Raw genomic sequence first — 22,208 nt, 5'->3', positions numbered from 1 at the left:
CAGTCTGAGATCAATTACACAAGATGATCAATGTTTATATACCCTGTTTATGCTAGGCAGGCAGAAAGTTGTAAAGATATGATTAATACCATCCAGCGCATTAGTGGCCCTGCTGTAATGAGTTAGGAATTTTTGGTTTTGTTTGTTTATTTTGGTAAATATCCTGCACTAGACAGGAGACAAAAATGCCACCAGTGCCGTGTCACCCCTAAACGGTAGCTGTTGACATATTATGTGCACTGACTGACAATAAAGGCCATCAGATAATGCTTTATAAGAAATATGAACTTTGATCTAAGGAAATGCAAAGACAGGATGAACACTTGTTCTCTTTTATGAGCAAAACAGCTCCCCCCCCCGAATGTGCTGCATTGCACATTGCTTTTCAATTTCGCCAGAATTAAAACAGAACTAGCAAAAGAAACATGGGAGGCAGAATAAGCGATGCTCTCCAGAAAATGAAAAAGTGGGGGAAACCTGCTATGTGTTCACTACAAGTCTCTGAACAGGGGAAAAAAATTAAAAACAGGGTGGAGAGAAGACTGGGTGGTCATTCTAGTTTTATCTTGTTCTTGTTAATAAGCATCAATATCAATGTTAATTAGCATATTATATATAAAAAGGAAATAATGTTGTATATCATTTGAGTATTGAGTGACCTTAAATCTGTTCCCTGTTCACACAACCAGTTTTCACAAATATTACCAAAGCTTGTCATTGTTTCATGCCTTTTTATTTTTATTGTTTTTGCTTTAAACCCTTACACCTGGTGAAGATTTTGTGTTACCTCTCAAGATCACACCCAGCACTTTGGACATGATTTGGTCCGATAAAAACATTGTGGACTTCAGGAATGACAGGGATCAAAGAATAAAAGTAATAGTTTTGTCACTGTAAATAACTTTATTAAAATAACAGCATGTTCCAAAACATATACCATACTTTATCTTATGTATATTAGGCCAATATGATAATGATAAAAATAGGGCTTTGAGCCAGATGGCTGGTTCTGTTTCTACCAAAATGGTAGCCTCAGTGCCATTAACTATCATAGGAATTACAAATTCAAGAAGACTAAAAAAACCAGGGATTATGTCTTAGAATCTTGTAAAAAAAAAATTATTTTAATGATGGCAGCATAAAATTTTCCTTGCACTTAAGAATTCAGTGACCAAACCCATTTATAGGAGGGAGCCTGATAAATTACAGGAACATATTACTCTTCTCCCAAAGACATGCCAACCGTGCACAATAAATCATTTTCTTGTGGGGGGGGGGTGGAAATCTGTGTTAAATGAAAACTACAAAGTCCCAAGCAGCATTGGATTTATGGCAATCTAAAAGCAGCTTTGTAGGTTCATTTCAAACATCTGCTTCTGGATATTGATTGGCTAAGCACACTGACCTCCATTCTCTTTCACCTCCTTCCCTCTCTTTCTACAGAGATTTAAGGAATAAGCAGCAGTGGGGAGATGGTACCAGTTATGGTTTTTATATACATTTGAAAATCGCTTCCAAAAAAGTAACCCAGGTAATAGTTGAGGACTCCAGCGGCAGACATAAGGAACAGGAAAGCTATTATGCGTTTTCCGAAAATGTAACCAGGAGTGCTAAGAGAGAGAGAAAGAGAGAGAAAAAGCAGTAGGTAAGAATATATTGATTTGCAAGAAACGAGCTAAACCTCTCTATCTGTCATGAAGGTCAAGCTCAACTTAAATAGAGCTCAGATGTTCAGATTAATGGGGTCAAACTCTGCACTGATGTATGTCTTGGCAAGCACAATTAATTTTGAGTGAGCCGCGCAGGTGTAAATCAGCAGATGAATTTGGTGCACAGGGCAAAATTTATGCATCTCAGTAACCAAGACTCTTCCATTTAAAAGACGTATATATCTTATCCTAGCTATTAAAAATGATAGTCACTGATTATACTTGAAACAAAATTCAATAGCCTTGCATATTTAATTCAGGAACGTGATGGGGTATGTGGAAGCCAAGCAGTATAAGACAACCAGATACCCTCTGTGTAAGGTCCATTGACTTCAGTGGGGTTTTGTGGATTTAGGGTTGTAGACTCATTTTACCTTCAGGGATTTTGCATTGCCACACCAGTGAGGACACTGACTGCTGTAATTTTAATGGTGCCTAAACATCATACAACTCCAGGTAGTGCAGTTGAGAGCTGATACAGCAGTAACAATAACCCCCATGACATCCAGTCTTTGTGAAATACAATCAGGATTGAAAGGGAAGGTGAAGTGTCTAGGACTAGAAGCCATGACCATTAAAGTGGTATAAGAGTGCTTTAAATGAATGTGACCGTATATTTTTGCTCCGTGGAGGGAAAACACAGAGAAATACACAAGAAGTGCTCTTTTTTCATATTTTCATTACTGAAAAATCTACATTCCAAAGAAGCAATTTCCCACATGTATTTCTCTGCAGGCATTATTCTAGGTGAAAAGGAAAACACAATGTCATAATAAGCCTGACAAACTGATTAGGAGAATCTAGAATAGTGGCAGGAAACCGACGGGCCTCCAGACATTGGTGGACTCCAACTCCCATCAGCCCCAGCCAACATGGCCAATAGGCTGGAATTGTTAAATTTACAGTATTTCCATTTCTACCCTGCCCTTTCTCGTAAAGGGCGGCAATAGAATCTGTAGTCCAATAGCATAAGGAGAGCCAGAACATCTCTTGTTATGGGGGGGAGGGGGGGAACAAGGAATGGACAAGTGAGCCGCCATCTTAGAACTTTTGAGAAGATTTAAGTGGGGAATTACCTCTGTGTCCTTTCCCCCATATAGCCGACAAAGTACTTCTGTCTCACAAACAAGTACATCAGTCCCGCAAAGGCAGCAGGAGCTAAAGAGAAGTAGAAAAGGCATTTGTCATTAGACATTGTCACTTCACTTGGATTAAAATGCAGCCTTGAGCACAATTCAACTAAGTTTGTTCTTGGTATGAGCTTTCGTGTGCATGCACATGAAAGCTCATACCAATAAAAAGCTTAGTTGGTCTCTAAGGTGCTACTGGAAGGAATTTTTTTATTTTGTTTCAACGATTCAAAGTGGTTTAACTATTATGGCTTTCAGAGGACAAGCCCTGTGGAAATAGAAATATAGTAGTTTAAACTCGGTTGCAGCATTCGAGGAACTTCAGTAATAGTTGCAAGGCAGTTATAAGAATTAAGATACATTAAGGAAAAGTTTAATTATGATAAAAGTGTGTATTGGCAATAAGTTATATGAAATCGAAATACGGACTAGACGGGAGGTTGGGTCTTTAGTGTTAAGACCAATTTATGTCTTACTGTTTGTTAAGAAAAATTTGTGTCTATTGTTATTCCTGTGTGTACTTTGGTATTTGTGTTTTCTCCTTTTACTTTTCTTGCTGTATCAATAAAAAAAGAGAGGAAACTGCAGTATTTGCTATTTTGCCTTGATAAATGCAAAACCTATGCTATGTACACATGCAGGATCTGAAACGCACAGGGCTCTCTCTTTTTTGCAGAGCGCTTTTGTCGACAGTGATTTGCGGTTGTGCACCCCTTGGCACAATAACGTTGCCCAAAGCAGGAAATACTGCTTGTGTTGTCTGTACTTACAGGTGGGAGTGCATATGAAGTAGTACACATGAAGGTGCTCTGCTCCCCTCCCCTCATTAGGTTAGTCACCCACTTCCCAAGCTCTGGTGGAAATGATGTAACTTCCTTCCTCCCTCCCTCCCTCCATGCATTACAATATTATGCGGAAGTCTTGTAGGAGAGAGGAAGTGCCCAGTCTTGCACCATGATGAGGTCTTCCCCAGTAGGGGGTGACCTAAGAAAACACTCTCTGTGTATATTTGAATGCAGCAAGTGCTTGAGATGTGCGCTCTTTGCACAAAACGGATTAAAACCATGGAGAATGCACTTTAACTTAACCAGGGACGTCACAGGGACAACATCATGTGCGCAGCCCCCTCCCAAGCATGCCTGCATCCAGCACTGAATGCACATTATCAGGCAATGTGTACACACCCCCTAGGGAGATGGTGTGAAGAGGGCTCTGAATACATTACCTTGACTACACAGCAAGCCAGCACACCAAAGCACGGCAAGAAAGGTAGGGTAGGCGTCTCTGCAGTTTTGGCTAGGAAATTATTTTTAGAAAGGGATATCGTCATACTGAGAGCAAGAAAATGTATCCATGCAATTCGAAGCAAAGGACAAGGCGCCTGTCAATCACAGGGAAGCTTAAGGTAAAATCAGAAAGATAGCAATCTCAAAGGGATGTTCATGTCACAACTGTTATCTACAATTTTTTTTGACGTAGGTACAGTGCACAAATTGAAACACAGACAATTGGGGAAGGAAGCTTTTAATCGGAACCATGGTTTGTTAGCTAGGTAAACCTTGATTTCAGGTTGGCTCATTTCAGCAAGCCATGGTTAAGACTAACCACATACAGTGGTACCTCGGGTTAAGTACTTAATTCGTTCCGGAGGTCCGTTCTTAACCTGAAGCACCACTTTAGCTAATGAGGCCTCGCGCTGCTGCTGTGCCACCAGAGCACGATTTCTGTTCTCATCCTGAAGCAAAGTTCTTAACCTGAAGCGCTATTTCTAGGTTAGCAGAGTCTGGAACCTGAAGTGTATGTAACCCGAGGTACCACTGTATTGTCCAGGTATGAACATCATAACAAACTGTGGTTAATCTAAAATGTGAGCAAAACCTTCCAGATCCATCCTGGTGGCTGGGCCAGATGAGGTAAGGGCTGAGCATAAGAACAAGCCTTACTTCATCTCATTCTCCTAACTAGCAAGGCCATTGTGTTTCAAAAACCGGAGTCAACAACAACATGAAGGAAAGAGCCACACCGTACATTTAAAGGACATCCAATGCACATTTAAAGCACATGACTTCCCCAATTAATCCTGGGAACATCTAACAGAGCTAGAGTCCCTAGGATTCTCTGGGGGAAGTCAGGTGCTTTAAATATGCATTGAATACGCTTTAAATGTATGGTGTGGATCTACTCAAAGTCTTAGAAGGCCAGCTTTCTGGGATGGGGGTGGTGGGTAGCAGTGGCGTAGCGTGGGGGGTGCGGGGGGGCCCGGCCGCACCGGGCGCAACATCTGGGGGTTAGGGTTAGGGGGCGCAAATCCACGGGTTAGGGGCGCAAATTACTTGCCTTGCCCCGGGTGCTGACAACCCACGCTACGCCACTGGTGGGTAGGAATAGTATCAAAGCAAATTTGGGCCCCAGAATCTCTCTTTAGATACAAGCCTTGTGTCTGCAGCAATTACAGCTGTATTGTTTGCCATTTCACTCCTCTTTCCCATGACACACAAAATAAATACTCACTTGGCTGTAAAGACTCGCTCGAAGGGAGATGTACCGCCACGGTGAACAATTTTGCCCGTACTGTTCTTGCTTTCCTGCTCTACTTTGCTTGCAAAAAAGGCTGTTTTAGAGGAAAGGAAAGGAAAGGAAAGGAAAGGAAAGGAAAGGAAAGGAAAGGAAAGGAAAGGAAAGGAAAGGAAGACTTACTTTCATTTCATTTCCATATTAATGTCCCACTTTTCCTACCTGTGGGAAACCCAAAGTGGCTAAGCAACAATGTCAAAGACAGAAAAAACAAACAGTTCCATAAACCAATGCAATGCAAATTAATTTTTCCAAAAAAGTGATGTAATAAACAGTTAAATTATAAATCAGAATATTTCTGTAACATAGTAACATCAAACAACGACTTAACAAAATATCAACTTAATGTTTCACAAATATCACTTTCAATTTTTGGATGGCTTGAAGGAATGGGATTTGGGATAGTAAAGCAAGGAAAGTCAATATATATGGAAAATCAATGTCTGGAATATGTTATCCCTATCCAGACAAACAAGCATTGCTGTTGGTAGTCTTGCAGGTGTCTTTGTAAGGTGTGAAGGTCCAGAAGCACCTTTCATGAGTCGGTTCCAGCAGCAACCGACACCAATCTAAGCCTGATAATACGGCTGAGAGCCACTGAAATTATTGGGGAGGAAAGATTAAGAACTCCTTTCATTCCTCTGCTGAAAACCCCTTCTCTCAAAGTGCTTTTTTTATTTTCAATAATGGTGCTGGGACTCCAAAACATAAGGCTGGTTTTTAAGGGGTTTGCAAATCTCCCAAGTTCTGTTGCCTTAGCCATTACTAAAACTGCTGTGCTTTTCTTTGAAATATGCACACGATGTCTCTCTAGCCTTGGAAAGCCCTGCAGCAATTTCAGGAAGGCCTTCAGCCAGAAAGAACTGTTGGTTCCTACCTGAATTGGTAGTTCTTGGGTTACCAATTCAGTGTGCTTGGGAATCGGATACTCCTTGCTGCCTTGCTGCAGTATCCTGAGAATTTAACATAAGAAGAATGGCTTCCAGGCACAGAGCCTGACTCGTTTACATAATTGCACTGATCTCATGCTGCTTATTCAAGAGGAGAGCAGGACAGAGAAGGGTGCTACTAGCTGTGTTGCTAAATCAGTGTCCTGCATCTACCACCGTGGCCACAGCACCCTCTGAGTCATGTTGGGGCATCTGAAGAATGTCGAGAAACCCAGACATTTTGCTGCAGGTTGTTAGTCACTATAACATAGATACGGTTTCAGTGATCAACGGCGTCCCTCCAGGATCCAGAACAAACTTGTCTAAAAGGGCAGTGTGGTGCTCTAAATAGAATCTCCTCCTCCCTCTACTGCTTCTCAAACTTTTTGTTCTTCTTCTGGACTTTATGCTCACTGTTGCATATACAGTGGTACCTCGGGTTCAGTACTTAATTCGTTCTGGAGGTCCGTAGTTAACCTGAAACTGTTCTTAACCTGAAGCACCACTTTAGCTAATGGGGCCTCTTGCTGCCGCCGCGCCGCTGGAGCACGATTTCTGTTCTCATCCTGAAGCAAAGTTCTTAACCTGAAGCACTATTTCTGGGTTAGCGGAGTCTGTAACCTGAAGCGTATGTAACCTGAGGTACCACTGCATAATGCCGCTGTGTGTGAGGATCTGTGAGTTGGAGAGAATGTAAGTTGAAGTTTTTCTAAAAACAACAACTCAGAAATACCATTCTCCACTAATCCCCTTCTCTCCTCGCTACTCCTCACTGAACCCAAAAAGTTCAGTGCAGCAGGGAAGAGGAAATGTGGAAGGGCAGCAGCTTTGAAAGAAAAAGGTTCCCAGGTCCAATCCACAGGCAGCTTCTCTCAGTGGCGATGGGAAAGACCCCAGTCTGAAACCCCAGAGTCACTGCTTGTTCTTCTTCTTCTTCTTCTTTGGCGATCACTCGTAGTCGAGTAAGATTGTCTTCCATAAACACGGTTTTAACAATGAGTCCGTAAGTGACTGTGGAGGCCAATTCTGGATCCACACATCCTTCAGCAGTGGGGACATTGGTTTCCGGGCAGGAGTTGATCATTGCTGGTCAGTACCGACAAGATGGTACTGAATCGGTGTAGAGCAGCTAAGGTGATGCTGGCATTGATGCTAGGTGAGGGGTCAGCCCTGCTCAGTGTTTCCCTGCAGGTAAGAGTCTGGTCCCCCCCACCCAAGGGAGCCCACCTCCCACTGCCAGTCAACCTAGGCAGCAGAAGGAACATTTCCATCCCCGCCAGCCTGCGACCTGCCACATGTGAGATTCTTCCCCCTGCCATTCTCTTAGTGTTAATTTAACATGGAACTTAGTGACAATATTGCTAGGCTAAGGAATCTGGAACACACATTGCAAGTATTTAATTTAAAACCCAGACAAATCAACAAAAAGGTTGGGATTCTGAGAGCAGCTCTGAAACAACATGTACAAATACGGATTATTATTATTTAAATGCTTGCATTCAAGTCTTTCTCACCCCATGCCTAATGCTCAGGTCTGCCTCTTTTTCTGACCCCCCCCCCCCCGTTCTTTCTTACCATTTTGGACGACGCTTAAAAGTGTAACGATGACCAGGAGGACAATGTACCCCACCACTTCTTGGTCCATGCTGACGGCAGGCTTGCCAGGATATTCTGCTCAGCCTTTTTTTAGCAACTCAGCCAGACAAACCACAGAGGGAGGAAGTGATCCTCTCCCTTATCTTGCATCATGTAACTTTTCTGATGGCTCCACAGCTAAAATGCAGCATGATAGTAGCATATCATTTTCAAAAGTGCTATCAGTGCATTGCATTTATCAGCTGTGAAGGCCATGCCTCTCAATCTTTTTGTTTCGGCTTCCATAATCTGCATATCTAGGTGACGTGCCCATGTGAAGAAGCAGAAGTGTCTGTTGCTTTGAAGCAATCCATATCGTGCAACCTGCGTGGATCTGAATTAACAGTGCCATTGCATTTGTGACTCAAAGGCTCAATGGTTTACTCCCAGGGGCATGAGACGACAGAATTTCTCTGCCACAATCTGTTTGGACCATCTTCAGAACAAGATCCTGCAGAGATACCAATAAGAACTGGAAAACTAAGCAATTAAGTGGCAATTAAGTGGTTGAGTTAGTTGTTATTATTTTATCCATTTAAATCATCTTACTCTGCTCTTAAGCCAAAAAGGATCTCAAAATGCCTTACATGAGAGCAAGACGGTCCCTGTCCACAGATTTATAATCTAAAACACAACACAAAAGGAAAAAGGGTTGGGGAGGGAAAAGGAAAACATAATATGCACTTCCTTCCTTCCCTGATTCTCCCTTGCATTTGCCCCATCATCACATTTTCCTTGCAAGTAAAATATGGGTTTGGGAATCTCATGTTTTCTTATGTCCGTGTAGTTCTTCCCTCCATGTAGACATAGAAGCTGGATCCCCCATTTGAACACAGCATTAAAATCTTTCTTTCATGCTTTACTTACAAATAGCACATGAAAGGCTATCAGTGGCTGCTAGGCCTGATGTCAGTGTTCTACCTTCAGTTATCAGTGAGGGCATGACTTTGAATACCAGTTCCTAGGGAACACTACAAACTTAATTCTTTTTAAAACAGCATGAGACCACTGTCAATTAAAATTAGCTTTTGCTTTTCAGTGGAAATTGCAGTTTAAAATGGAGGAACCTAAGATATGAAACAATCTCAGACAGATGATGGAGTAACAGCCAGCAGATTGGGCAAAAAGAAGGTGGAGAAATGTTCCCTGCGTGAAGCACATGGTGTGTAACTTTGAAACTGGTAGAAATTAGTCATAGCTTTGAGGATTTTTCCAAAAACAAATTTACAACTGGTTTATCTTGCAAACTTCCTTTGCATGCTTCATTTGTGCTACGTTTTGTGGCTGCGAAAGGGAAGCTGCTCTCCAGTTTGCATGTGCAATAAGATTCGTGTGACACGTGCTGCAATATCAAGGAACATAGGAAGTGGCCTTACATGTGGTCTGTCTAATCTAGTCTTCTGTGCACTGACTGGTAGGCGTGTGTATCTGCAGGAATTTTTTTCCAGGGAAGGCAAATCCTCCAAATAAACAAGCAAACCTCTGGACTTTCACTTTTTGAAATATGACAACCCTACCACTGTGAGAACAGGATGCTGGACTAGGTGGGTCCTTGGCCTGATCCAGCAGCCTCTCCTTATTTTCTTAACCAGCATCAGAGAACACCTTTAGTAGATCTGGTGGCAAAGCTTGGGTAGATCAGGCTTCTTAGACCACGCTGTCTTTCCAAGCCTACTTTGCTGGAGACTAAAAGAGGGACTGACCATGGCAGCTATACCAGGTGCTCTGCCAATGAGTTACTGCCTCAGATGCAAGACATATATGTAGTGGTGAGACATGAATACCCAATACAGTATTATCCTACCTCTGTACCTGTACCTCAGGTTACATATGCTTCAGGTTACATACGCTTCAGGTTACAGACTCCCCATTAGCTAAAGTGGTGCTTCAAGTTAAGAACAGTTTCAGGTTAAGAACGGACTTCCGGAACAAATTAAGTACTTAACCCGAGGTACCACTGTATATCCAGTGGTGCTATTATTTGCATGGGCAAATATACAGATAGGAAGAACATAGGAGTGTTCTTTGTTAAATAGTTCCTGCAGCCTGCTGCACTGTGCTTCTCCCAAGATCCAGTCTCCACTGCTAATCCATGGCTATTTCAGATTGATCTGAACAGTTACAATTTATAGTAAGGGATACATTGCTGGTCTATTCCACAGGAGGAACTCTGGTCCTCTAGATGCTACTAGACTCCAACACCCATCAGCCCCAGCCAGCATGACCAATGATCAGGGATGATGGGAGGGGTAGTCCATCATCATCTGAAGAATCACAGGTCTGTCGTCACAGGGCTGCTCTCACAACCAATATTTCATCCTCCCCATGGAAACCCAGCCATGTCTACCTTTTACTGTACGTGAAGAGGGGCTTTTGGAATGCCAAAATTTTGGTGGCACACTAAAATTTGAACCCAATGTGTAGTATCAGGTGTGTGCGACTGTCTCACTTGGAAGACAGTCCAAGAAAGAAAACAGGCTTTTCACCCAGTACTGGTTATGAGAATAGACCCTGACGTCTGATTTCTCCAGTAAGATTTGAGAGCCACATATTGGCGTGGGGTGTCTTGTGACGGCATCCGTCCTTTCAATTCTACTTCCTCTCTTTGTATCATATTTTCACCATCTGGCACCCTATCCTATTTTTCTTTTCTCTTGTTTTCTCTTACTCTTTTTTCCCCCTGGCCCACTTCAGTATTTACAAATTTCTTCCCCACCTTGTCTAAGAGATGACATAGGAAGATGCCTTAAGGTAAAGTTAAAGGGACCCCTGACAGTTAAGTCCAGTCTCAAACGACTCTGAGGTTGCAGCACTCATCTCGCTGTACAGCTTCCGGGTCATGTGGCCAGCATGACTAAGCCGCTTCTGGTGAACCAGAGCAGCGCACGGAAGCGCCGTTTACCTTCCTGCCGGAGTGATACCTATTTATCTACTTGCACTTTGACATGCTTTCAAACTGCTAGGTTGGCAGGAGCTGGGACTGAGCAATGGGAGCTCACCCCGTCGTGGGGATTCGAACTGCCAACCTTCCGATCGGCAAGTCCTAGGCTCTGTGGTTTAGACCACAGCGCCACCTGAGTCAAACCATTGGTCCATCTAGTTCGGTATTGTCTACACTGACTGGCAGCAGCTGTCCAGGAATTCAGAAGGCAGGGGCCTCTCTCAGACCTTGCTGGAGAGGCCTGGGATTGAAGCTGGGGCCTCCTGCATGCACAGCAGATTTTCTGCCACTGCTCTACAGAACCTCCCTGTTCCCAGTTCCTGTTCCCATTAACCTCTAAAGCATCTTTAGCAGTCGAGCTCAGAACACAGGGAGGTGAAATTGTGAAGACCTTTTCAGGATCACACAAATCCAAAACAAGGCAAAACATAGTCATTTTGATATTCTCATTCTGCATCCTGGTTGAGACACACTTTTTCACCGGCTTTCATAGATACTTAGTTATTGTGTGTGTGATGCTGTTGCTGCTTGGCTTAATTTTGTTTTTTTGAATCTTTACTTACCCACAAAGGATGTGGTTTCCTTGTTCTTTTCCTTTTCAACAGGCCTGTTAGAAGCAGCAGAAAGAAAGAGGAACTAGGCAATAGACTTCCTTATTAAACCATAAGATACTTTAAAAAATTATGCATTTATTATAAAACACTCCATTTATTGTTAAATCTTTGTTAGCGATGTACCTTTGTTGTTGTTGTTGTTGTTTAGTCATTTAGTCGTGTCCGACTCTTCGTGACCCCCTGGACCAGAGCACGCCAGGCCCTCCTGTCTTCCACTGCCTCCTGCAGTTTGGTCAAACTCATGCTGGTAGTTTCAAGAACACTGTCCAACCATCTCATCCTCTGTCGTTTCCTTCTCCTTGTGCCCTCCATCTTTCCCGACATCAGGGTCTTTTTCAGGAAGTCTTTTCTTCTCATGAGGTGGCCAAAGTATTGGAGCCTCAGCTTCACGATCTGTCCTTCCAGTGAGCACTCAGGGCTGATTTCCTTAAGAATGGAGAGGTTTGATCTTCTTGCAGTCCATGGGACTCTCAAGAGTCTCCCCCAGCACCAGAATTCAAAAGCATCAATTCTTTGGTGATCAGCCTTCTTTATGGTCCAGCTCTCACTTCCATACATCAATACTGGGAAAACCACAGCTTTAACCTTAAAGTACCTTAGGTCAACCAAAATGCACAAGCTTACTTCAAACTCTTCATCAAGCTAGAATCTAGGTGTTAGATGGGAAACAGAGGATGGTGAGGAAATAAAAAAAAAAAAATTATCTGGTGGTGAAGTCATGGGTCTGCCTTGGGTCAAAGTCTTAAAATGGAATGTAGAAGGAAGTAGCAGACCTTCAAACGAGGCTGTTAGGTGCTGGGCAGGTTTCATGTTGCAGCAATAGCTGCTGAGCCGAAGGAACATACCAAGGTGGATTCCCCATATTTGGAAATAGAAAACCCAGCTGTTTATATAATGAAATTCTCCTGTTTACTATAAACTTATAAAATACTGTTATAGGCCACCCCAATCTCTGCTGAGCGGTGCAAGATTCCAGTGGTCTTGGCACTTCACCAGAGTTAGTGTTTCCTTTGGAAAAAATGAGGCACAGCGAAGGCTATAGTGTCTTTCTGAAATATGGCTTATTTACTGTGGAGAGAGTTGCCAATATTCACATCACAAGAGAGTGCTTTGTACTCTCCTAAAAACAGCAAGCTTGGATCTACAAGCAACTGAATCAGCCATGCTGCCTGATAGTGATAGCTTCTTCCCCTTGGCCCCCATATGGCATTTCCATACTTCCTCCTCCTCCTTCCTTTTCTTTTCTAGCTTTCTTTTCCTAAAAGCAAAGGAAGGGTGAGTACCACCCTTATAGTTCAAGCATTGGTGTTAGCCTCCTGCATATCACCCCCCTTTTATTGATAAGATCTAGTGTAATGACTCTTGAGAGTCCCATGGACTGCAAGAAGAACAAACCTCTCCATTCTGAAGGAAATCAGCCCTGAGTGCTCACTGGAAGGACAGATTGTGAATCTGAGGCTCCAATACTTTGGCCACCTCATGAGAAGAGAAGACTCCCTGGAAAAGACCCTGATGTTGGGAAAGATGGAGGGCACAAGGAGAAGGGGACGACAGAGGACGAGATGGTTGGACAGTGTTCTCAAAGCTACCAGCATGAATTTGACCAAACTGTGGGAGGCAGTGGAAGACAGGAGTGCCTGGCGTGCTCTGGTCCATGGGGTCACGAAGAGTCGGACACGACTAAACAACTAAACAACAACAAAGTGTAATGACTCTCCCATGGACCAAATTATACTCCAGACATGATTATATACCATTATGATTCCCTCTATTTCTAATATCCAAGCTCTGAGTGTCATTCCTATAAAGCCAAATTTGCATATAGCCAAAAGAAAGTTGGGTTCATTGATGGGTGGGATTACCAAAGTCTTTCTTCCTGGATGCCCACCCTCTTCCCACCCGTTTTAATTTTTGGCCAAGTACATGAAGCTGAAGGTGCACCAGTTAAATGTGCATAAGTTACTAGATACCCGTATGGCTAAAATGGTGTCAGTTGGCTGGGGGATGTTTGCAGTACAGTGGTACCTCGGGTTAAGCACTTAATTCGTTCTGGAGGTCTGTTCTTAACCTGAAACTGTTCTTAACCTGAGGTACCACTTTACCTAATGGGGCTTCTCGCTGCCGCGCAATTTCTGTTCTCATCCTGAAGCAAAGTTCTTAACCCGAGGTACTATTTCTGGGTTAGCGGAGTCTGTAACCTGAAGAGTCTGTAACCTGAAGCGTCTGTAACCCGAGGTACCACTGTAGTATACAAAATATTTAGGTACAAAAAAAGAGAGAGGTGGTGGCGGCGAACCCAAAACAGGCTAATTAGGACTGAGCATGCTCAGTGGGCACAGAATGTTTTTTTGTTTTGTTGCAGTGGGGGGGGCGTGCTCAAAAAGTATAGAAAAGCATTAAAAATACTAAATTAACTGAGGTTCCACTCCCCTAGCAGAAGCCTGCCTCCTCTAACAAAAGCCTGCCTTCTGTAATGTCCTCCCTTTGGGGTGGATTTTTACCCGTGATCTCCCCCAAAAAGCCCAACAACAAAATGCCCCCCTAAAAATAAATAAATGCTGGGCTACGCCCATGTTGCGGTCCCCGCTTGTTTTTATTTATTATTTATGCACAAGCCAGCCAGATGGGCGGGTATAAATAAAAACACCACCACCACCAACAGTGTTATAACCTTAAATCAGGGTTGAGCAGGAGGTGAAAAGGATGTTAGGCAGTTGCAACATATGGGAGGAGGAAGTTGCAGGAGGTTAGCCCGGGGGTGGGTTGTGCAAGGCGGGGGGGGGGGCATGCACATGGGTGTGAAGGTGAAGGTGGGTGCAAAGCAGAACAGAATAGAGAAGTGGCTTCAGAAAGGGCGTTGGGGAGGTGGAAAGAGAAGTTATTCAGTGTGGGATTAAGGGCCAAGCGGCATCTGTTAAGAGACTGCAATAAGGATATGCAGAAGCTTATGATCGATTGATTCATGAATGCCGGGTACCAGGGTGCCTTTCTCAGAAACTGCTGCGCATCAAAATCAAAGGGAGAAGGAACTGGGATAATATCCCCACTTTTAACTTGCCCTTTTCTCCCCCTGGAGGAATCATGCTAGTTTGCGCTGGGCGATCACGAACCCCAAGAAAGGGTGAAATTTAGGCCAGGCGTTTTGTGCAAGTTCCCCCGTTTGGGGCTCTTATCTTATTATCTTATCATTTGCTGCTGCTGCAAGAGCCTTCCTCGTCCAGCCTTCCTGCCTCGCTCATTAGGAAGGAGGTTTGTTTCCGGGGTTTTTGCAACAGCTATTTTGGAGGTGGAAGTGATGGAAGAATGAATTAAAGGAAGCGCGTTAACAGTCGAAAGAACAGCAAGGCTTGAAACCATTAGTACTTTCCTGGCAGACACCCGAAACCAGCGGAGTCTCTGTGGCGCAATCGGTTAGCGCGTTCGGCTGTTAACCGAAAGGTTGGTGGTTCGAGCCCACCCAGGGACGGGGAGAGCGGATCTTTTTTACTTCTCTCTTTCCCATTCTTGCTCTGCAAACTTTGTCGCATCGTTAGAACGGATTTATCTCACTCTGCAATTTAATTCTGCAAAGCAGCTCTGGTTTGGAAGAAGGAAGTACCTTGCATTTAATTCATAGATACCACTCTGAACTGCTGATTTTTATTTATTTATTTTTTAACCGGGAAACTCGTGTAGTCGAAGCAGGTGCAGGGAAACTACCGGGCATGCCGCTTTTTCTCCGTGTCTCCTACAGGGAAGTGCACCAAGTACAGAAACTTGCACATTGTAAATTAGGTCTGTCGAATGTTGCAAAGTAGCTGTTGGACATGGATGGATCCAGACTGCCAAGTTTAGGCGTGACTTTTAACCACACTTGATGGCACCTTACTTTGCAAAAATAATAAACTAGTATTATAGAACAGAATTTTGTGTGTGTGTGTGTGTGTGTACGTGTACATATCCATGTTTATGTATGTATCTTATGCATGCAATCTACCGGTTTTTCCTTCCCCGTCCCCAGCACGCGGCTAAACGCTAAAGCTTGAAAAATTCTGAAAATTGCAAGAAAGGCACACGCTAATTCTGCTATAAGAATCATGTGGGGGAACCTTGAGTCGACCTGGGTTTCCGTAGTGTAGTGGTTATCACGTTCGCCTAACACGCGAAAGGTCCCCGGTTCGAAACCGGGCGGAAACACTTTTTTATTTTTTTGGATACAGTTTGTGAGACGTTTTACGATCAGAACACGTTTAGAGGAGGTACCAGCCGGGCTTTGTGTTAATTTGTACCAAATGATAAATATTAATGTGGTTTGAACGCAAGTTCAGTCACTCAGCAAACTTTACCCAACCGCTCTGCAATTTTTGTTTTGCTTTCATTGCTCGCGTCGACGTATTTCCAAACGGGGTGCGTGTCGGTGGGGAGAAATCTGAGTGATTAAATGCCTATTTTAGGAAGATGGAGAAAACGTTGCTTGCTTCTGAAAGTGAGAACAAAGCGACGGCAGAATTCACACTTCAAATTCTCACACTGAACGCTCTTACATTATTTCAAGTAATTAATTGTGCATTTAAAAAAAAAAATCTGTACTTTTATTAGCGCGGAGCCATGGTGCGGGGGTGGGGGGGGGAAAGGATCGTTTCCTCCGTGTTGGGTAAGCGAACCCCAAAAAGCAAGGAGCTGAACAAGGGCCTGTTTGCAGAGCAGCCATGGATCGCATCTCTGCAACGGTGTGCCATTATTTCTAATCCGGATTATTTAAAAAAATCACTTAAAACATGGGTAGGCAAACTAAAGTCCGGGAGCCGGATCCGGCCCAATCACCTTCTAAATACGGCCCGCGGACGGTCTGGGAATCAGGGTGATTTTACATGAGTAGAATGTGTCCTTTTATTTAAAATGCATGTCTGGGTTATTTGTGGGGCATAGGAATTTGTTCATTTCTTTTCCTTCCAAAATATAGTCGGCCCCCCCCCCAAGGTCTGAGGGACAGTGAACCGGCCCCCTGCTGAAAAAGTTTGCTGACCCCTGACTTAAAAGTTTGCATTTAGCGCCTTCAGCCACAGAGAAGTTTCCTTTGCAAAGTTTCGTGAGAATCCAGCTTGCCCCCCCCCCATCCACAAGGAGGGCGCGCCTGGTTGGACAAACTTTCCTTTGAGTTGCAAAAAAAGCATCCAAACTGGCGACTGCTACATCCCAGGGAAAACTCTGCAGTAGTGGTACCTCAGGTTACATACGCTTCAGGTTACAGACTCCGCTAACCCAGAAATAGTGCTTCAGGCTAAGAACTTTGCTTCAGGATGAGAACTGAAATTGGGCTCTGGTGGCGCGGCAGCAGCGGGAGGCCCCATTAGCTAAAGTGGTGCTTCAGGTTAAGAACCGTTTCAGGTTAAGAAGGGACCTCCGGAACGAATTAAGTACTTGACCCTAGGTACCACTGTATTATACATTGGGGTGAGGTGAAGAGAGGACTAGCGATGCCTATTAGCCACAATGGCTATTGCTCTGCCCTCCACCGCTGGAGGCATCACTGCCCCCCCCCCCAGCGAAAGAATTCTGCACACTGTAGTTTATCAAGGACTGTTGGAAATTTTAACTTGGGGTGTGTGTGTTAAATTACAGCATCCAGAACAATATTGGCCCAACAGGTTGTTTCTCTCCCCACACCATACCCCATCAGACGTCACACCAGTGACATCAACTGATGGACAGGAGGGCAGGTTTTAATCTTGCATGAGCTGCGCCACCATGTTCCTAGCAGGGAACAGGTTTGTGCATGCGAGGCAGCCTGATTTAATCTCTGCGCATCAGCTGCTCTGGCTCCGATCTTAAAGCAGGGGTAGGAGACTCGCAGAGGCTTTCCACCCACCGCCCTTTTAAGTTGTAAAAAGCCTGTGTGAGTCTCTGTGTAATGGTTAGTGGGTTGGAATCCCCACTCAGCCATGAAGCTCACTGGGTGAGCTTAGCCCAGACACCATCTCTTAGCCTAACTTATCTCACAGGGTTGTTGTGAGGATGAAATGGGGAGAACCATGTAATAATAATAATAATTTTATTATTTATACCTCGCCCATCTGGCTGGGTTTCCCCCAATAGAATATTAAAAACACAACTAAACATCAAACATTAAAAACTTCCCTAAACAGGGCCACCTTCAGATATTTTTTAAATGTCATATAGTTGTTTATTTCCTTGACATCTGATGGGAGGGCGTTCCACAGGGAGGGTGCCACTACCAAGAAGGCCCTCTGCCTGATTGCCTGTAACCTCACTTCTCGCAGCGAGGGAACCACCAGAAGGCTCTCTGAGCTGGACCTCAGTGTCTGGGCTGAACGAAGGGGGTGGAGACGCTCCTTCAGGTATTCTGGGCCGAGGCCATTTAGGGCTTTAAAGGTCAGCACCAACACTTTGAATTGTGCTCGGAAATGTACTGGGAGCCAATGTTGGTCTTTCAGGACCGGAGTTATATAGTCTCGGCAGCCACTCCCAGTCACCAGTCTAGCTGCCGCGTTCTGGATTAGTTGTAGTATCTGGGTTACCTTCAAAGGTAGCCCCATGTAGAGCGTATTGCAGTAGTCCAAGTGGGAGATATCTAGAGCATTCACCACTCTGGTGAGACAGTCTGCATACCAGATGGAGCTGGTAGACAGCTGCCCTGGACACAGAACTGACCTGCGCCTCCGTGGACATCTGTGAGTCCAAAATGACTCCCAGGCTGCGCACCTGGTCCTTCAGGGGCAGTTACCCTATTCAGGACCAGGGAGTCCTCCACACCTGCCACCTTGAGATCCTTGGAATATAAAGGTCATATATAAATTTAACAAATATAAGATCAGAGCAAGATCCAGTTTCTACACAGCCTTTGGCAGCCTCCTAGGTTTAGCTCTAAGTTGGCATTACCTAACAAGAAGTACATCAGTTATGGAGCAGATGCATTTAGGTAGAATGAAGTCATTAAGTAGAGGTAGCGACAGGCCGACAAATAAATGTACTTGCACTCCAAGATTCCCTCACCAAGTAATAGTGATCCATTTTCTGGAATGTGAATAATCAATACAATGAAGTAAATGCGAAAAATGCAACATGCTTTCTTGCTTCTCAAAGGGTGCTTAAAAACACAATGAGAAATATGTCAGTTTTAGACTGCCTCCGCTTTTGAAAAGAATTTTATTTTCATTTTGATTGAAACTCTGGGTGTGTTTTAAAATGCCTTGATTCAAGTTTTAGTAGATTTGCTGATATCCCTTCAGTACGGTCCCAGAAATCGTATTTTTTATTTAACTAAATTTATATACTACTTGACTGTAATAAAACCTAAGTGCCTCCTAAATGAATCTTAAACCTCACAACTCATCTGAACAGGAGGGAGTGGCCCGGTTTCATACATAACTAAACTAAGGCATGACCTGTTTAGCAAAAATGTGGTGTTTGTGAACATATGAATCCAGACAATCGGACTAACCATGGTCTGTCCAAACCGAACAACTTTGCTTAACCATGGTTTGTTTAGCCACCCAATCTCCAGAATTTGGGCAAGCTACAGAGGCGTAAAGCAAGAACAGCTGAAAACAAACCAACTTTCTAGAAGTAAGCCATGTCTTACTTGCTTATTGGTGAGACAACTCAGGTTCCCCTCCCCCCAACAAATCAGGGTTAAAGCAAGCCACGGTTTAGTATTAGGCGCAAACACAGCAATCACAAAGGACTATTATTTAATCAGAAAGAGCAGGCTGAAAAGATGTATGTTTTATGTCACATTCTCTTCATTATTGGTTTAGATGAAACTTGCTTCATTAGGTATCTTTTGAGAACATTTTTTTCTTTCAAGTGTACAAAACAAAATAATTTAACACACATAAATGTGGAAAAAAATAGAAACCTAACAGCTCTTTTTAAAGAGCTGACTATGCCAATGAGAGTTTTGAGACAAGCATCTGTCAGCAACTGTGCTGCCACACTTATGAACATGATGCCATATATACATTTTTGTGATCTATTACCAGATTTCTGTGGCCCAGCAATTATGCATTTTTCTTTGACATCTCTTGTGTGAATGTAATTCTACCTCAGTAACTTTTTACTGTTTGTCAAAAATCTACCTGTTATCACCTCTGTTTCAGACACAAAATCCAGAGTCTTGTCTGTTCCCATTTGTCTTAATTTATTAATAATAATAATAAACCAACCTCATAGTAAAAAAACTTTCACATTTTAAAAAATCCAAAGAACCACCATGTGCAAAATTAGCTTGGAACACAAGTTATGCTTTGCTTTAAAGCCATCTAACAGAAACATGTGAAATTGTTAAAACACAATTCACCATGCTAAGAGGGTTTCATCAAAGTGATGCAAGTCTTGAGTGTCAGCCATTATTGAATTCAGCATTGAACTAGGCAACAGTTCTTCTAGACTAAATTGTTTTGTTGGACTTTCAAAGTCGAGTTTCTTGGGGGGTGATTTAATTGACAGGTTTATACGGTCCTCATATCCATTCTCCTTTACTGGACTATGATAATTATGGTCATGGTTTATTTCCTGTGCACCATATCCACATTCTTCTTCTTGTGGAAGTTCCAAGGAAGCAACAGATGTAGTGGGAGACAGCAGCTCAGATAAAATGTCATCAAAACTTGAACTGCTACACTGGGACATACTGGTGCTTAGAGAATTCACAGATTTACTATCTTCAACATCAATTTGGTCCTGCAGGGCATTTAACAAGCTCTGCAGGGAGTCACTTTCTTTCTGGGATTGAAGCTGTGACTGATCCTTCATCCTTTTCTTGGGAGAGCGCCTGTTTCGCACCTGAGCCTTCGCCACCTTATCTAGCGAAGCCAGTTTCTCCTTCTTAGCTTTCAGCTGCTGTTGAAGTTGTAGGCGCAGTCGGTGTGCTATTGTAACGCTTGACTCTTCAACATTCTCAGCCGATGTAAAGCTTTTAGTTTTATTGTGGCTCGGTTTAGGCCCAATCTGGTTACCCAAAGCAACCAGTGAGCCAGCCCTCTCCACCGCATTACTTTTGCTTCCAACAATGTGATGATTTTCTATAGGGGGTCTTGCAAAAAGAGTGGGTGAGGATAGAGGAGGAGCCTTATGAGAAGAATCTAATGCCCTCTCTGTTAACTTCTCCCTTTGGTTTTTTGAATGTTTTGCTTGAAAACCATGAAAGTGGCTTGCCTGTCTACCAAGTGAAGTGCAGCGAGTTTCTTTTTTAATGGGCTTTTTACAGATCTCCGTGTTATTATAGGTTAATAAACTTTTGGGCATGAGAGGATGAGATCTTTCAAGTAAACCCTTTACCCAACTGCCTGTGAACGACTTCGTTCCGTTTTTAGGGGCCGAGTGAGAATAACTACTTGGGGAAGAAGCAGAACTAGCCTGGGAATTTGCTGTTGCTTCTCTCCAGTGTTCTACAGTACTATGTGTTATCTGTACACTATTCCCTGCTTTTGTTCTGCTGCTTTTGTTTTCTTGATTTGCTGTGTCCAAACAGCTGCTATCTTTGATCGGAACTTCAGGTTCTGCCCCTTGAACTGGTAACATTTCTGGTGAATAATGGCTATTGCTCAGAAAAACGACCGGCGTCATAAGCATGTTACTTGCATTGTTTGGCTGCCCTTGATGCAAGGGAGTACTGCCATTTTCAAGTAACTTGCACTCCTTCCCAGCAACGTCTCTTTCAGAAGTAGTTGGAGAAACTTTAACTCCACCTGGATCATGCAGCTGCGATGTGTCCATTCTGACTGTCATGTTATTTTCCACTGCAGGGCTTTCGTCCAGTGGTTTACCTTCAGAGTCAAGTGGAACTCGTACAAGAGTCAAAGTTACAACATCATCACTGGCCAGGTTTTCCAAGCCGCAAAGCAAATTACTGTTGTTATTCGCAATCAAGTTTTGTGTCTCATTTGTGTGTGCATTCAAGTTATCGTCAGTGTGATAAATTAAAGGTGTGTTGCCAGCAGACTTGCCATCAGCATATTTAAATGGAGAATCTGGCTGTGCTTTTAGCAAAGGAACATTTGTAGCCACTTCACTTTCTAGCTGCGAATCCAGACCATTTGTGAATCGTGGCGATTTTCTTTCCCAGATGACGATGTGAATCTCTGAAGGGAGAACGCCAAAGATCTTGTGTCTTCTAGAGTACGAACCCTTTAAGTCATCACACTCAAGCCATGTTTCTGAAAATGAGAAATGAACAGTTCAGAATTTTAGGATGCATAATCCCTCATCACAGTTCTCTGGAAATCACTGTTCTATTCATTTCAAAGTCTTTTAGCACTTTACTGGATAAACCAGCTTTGAAATATATCCACAAAAATATACAGCAACTAGCCTGCCCGCCCACACATACCTATGTAAGTCACAAATGGTCTCCAATTCTCTACCACTTTACAATGGCTTCCCTGCCTGGAAGCAATTGTTACTCACCACCGGAGATCAAGAAAACAGTTATTTACAAGTCTGATGTGAACATTTATTTCACCTCGCCAGAAAGTGTTCCTAATAATGGATATGAGTACTACAGTGGTATCTTGGGTTACATACGCCTCAGGTTACAGACTCCGCTAACCCAGAAATAATACCTCGGGTTAAGAACTTTGCTGCAGGATGAGAACAGAAATTGTGCAGCAGCAGCGTGGGAGGCCCCATTAGCTAAAGTGGTGCTTCAGGTTAAGAAGAGTTTCAGGTTAAGAACG

General features: G+C 43.4%; 2 protein-coding genes across 3 annotated transcripts in view; both read right to left on the bottom strand.

Moving 5' to 3' along the window:
* Nucleotides 1-797: 797 nt before the first annotated feature.
* ALOX5AP (arachidonate 5-lipoxygenase activating protein) lies at nucleotides 798-8,168 on the bottom strand. The gene is made up of 5 exons (XM_082220360.1): nucleotides 7,918-8,168; nucleotides 5,351-5,450; nucleotides 4,065-4,135; nucleotides 2,786-2,867; nucleotides 798-1,610 (listed from the first exon to the last, which is right to left on the bottom strand). Exons 1-5 carry the CDS (start codon nucleotides 7,985-7,987, stop codon nucleotides 1,448-1,450), a joined length of 486 nt encoding a protein of 161 aa, XP_082076486.1. The 5' UTR covers nucleotides 7,988-8,168; the 3' UTR covers nucleotides 798-1,447.
* An 11,480-nt stretch (nucleotides 8,169-19,648) lies between these two features.
* Nucleotides 19,649-22,208, bottom strand: part of USPL1 (ubiquitin specific peptidase like 1) — a gene marked incomplete at its 5' end in the record, with an annotated part of 17,239 nt that continues 14,679 nt past the window's right edge. For both annotated transcript variants that reach the window (XM_082220247.1, XM_082220248.1), the window contains one exon: nucleotides 19,649-21,689. In XM_082220247.1, the coding sequence (XP_082076373.1) occupies nucleotides 19,828-21,689 (1,862 nt within the window). In that variant the 3' untranslated portion in view covers nucleotides 19,649-19,827. The remainder of the gene's footprint in view (nucleotides 21,690-22,208) is intronic.

The sequence above is a fragment of the Podarcis vaucheri genome (assembly GCF_965113315.1).
Source record: "Podarcis vaucheri genome assembly, chromosome: 4".
In the NCBI taxonomy this organism is placed as follows: domain Eukaryota; kingdom Metazoa; phylum Chordata; class Lepidosauria; order Squamata; family Lacertidae; genus Podarcis; species Podarcis vaucheri.
Note: the sequence above shows the minus strand (reverse complement) of the source record. Positions and strands in the feature narration are given on the sequence as shown.

What these genes read in the sequence shown, in the direction of transcription:
- ALOX5AP (XM_082220360.1), bottom strand. Translation starts at nt 7,987, where the DNA reads ATGGACCAAGAAGTGGTGGGGTACATTGTCCTCCTGGTCATCGTTACA. An exon ending in TTTAAGCGTCGTCCAAAATG is followed by an intron (nt 5,451 to 7,917) that starts GTAAGAAAGAAC and finishes CCTCTAAAACAG; the next exon opens with CCTTTTTTGCAAGCAAAGTA. An exon ending in ATGGGGGAAAGGACACAGAG is followed by an intron (nt 1,611 to 2,785) that starts GTAATTCCCCAC and finishes TCTCTCTCTTAG; the next exon opens with CACTCCTGGTTACATTTTCG.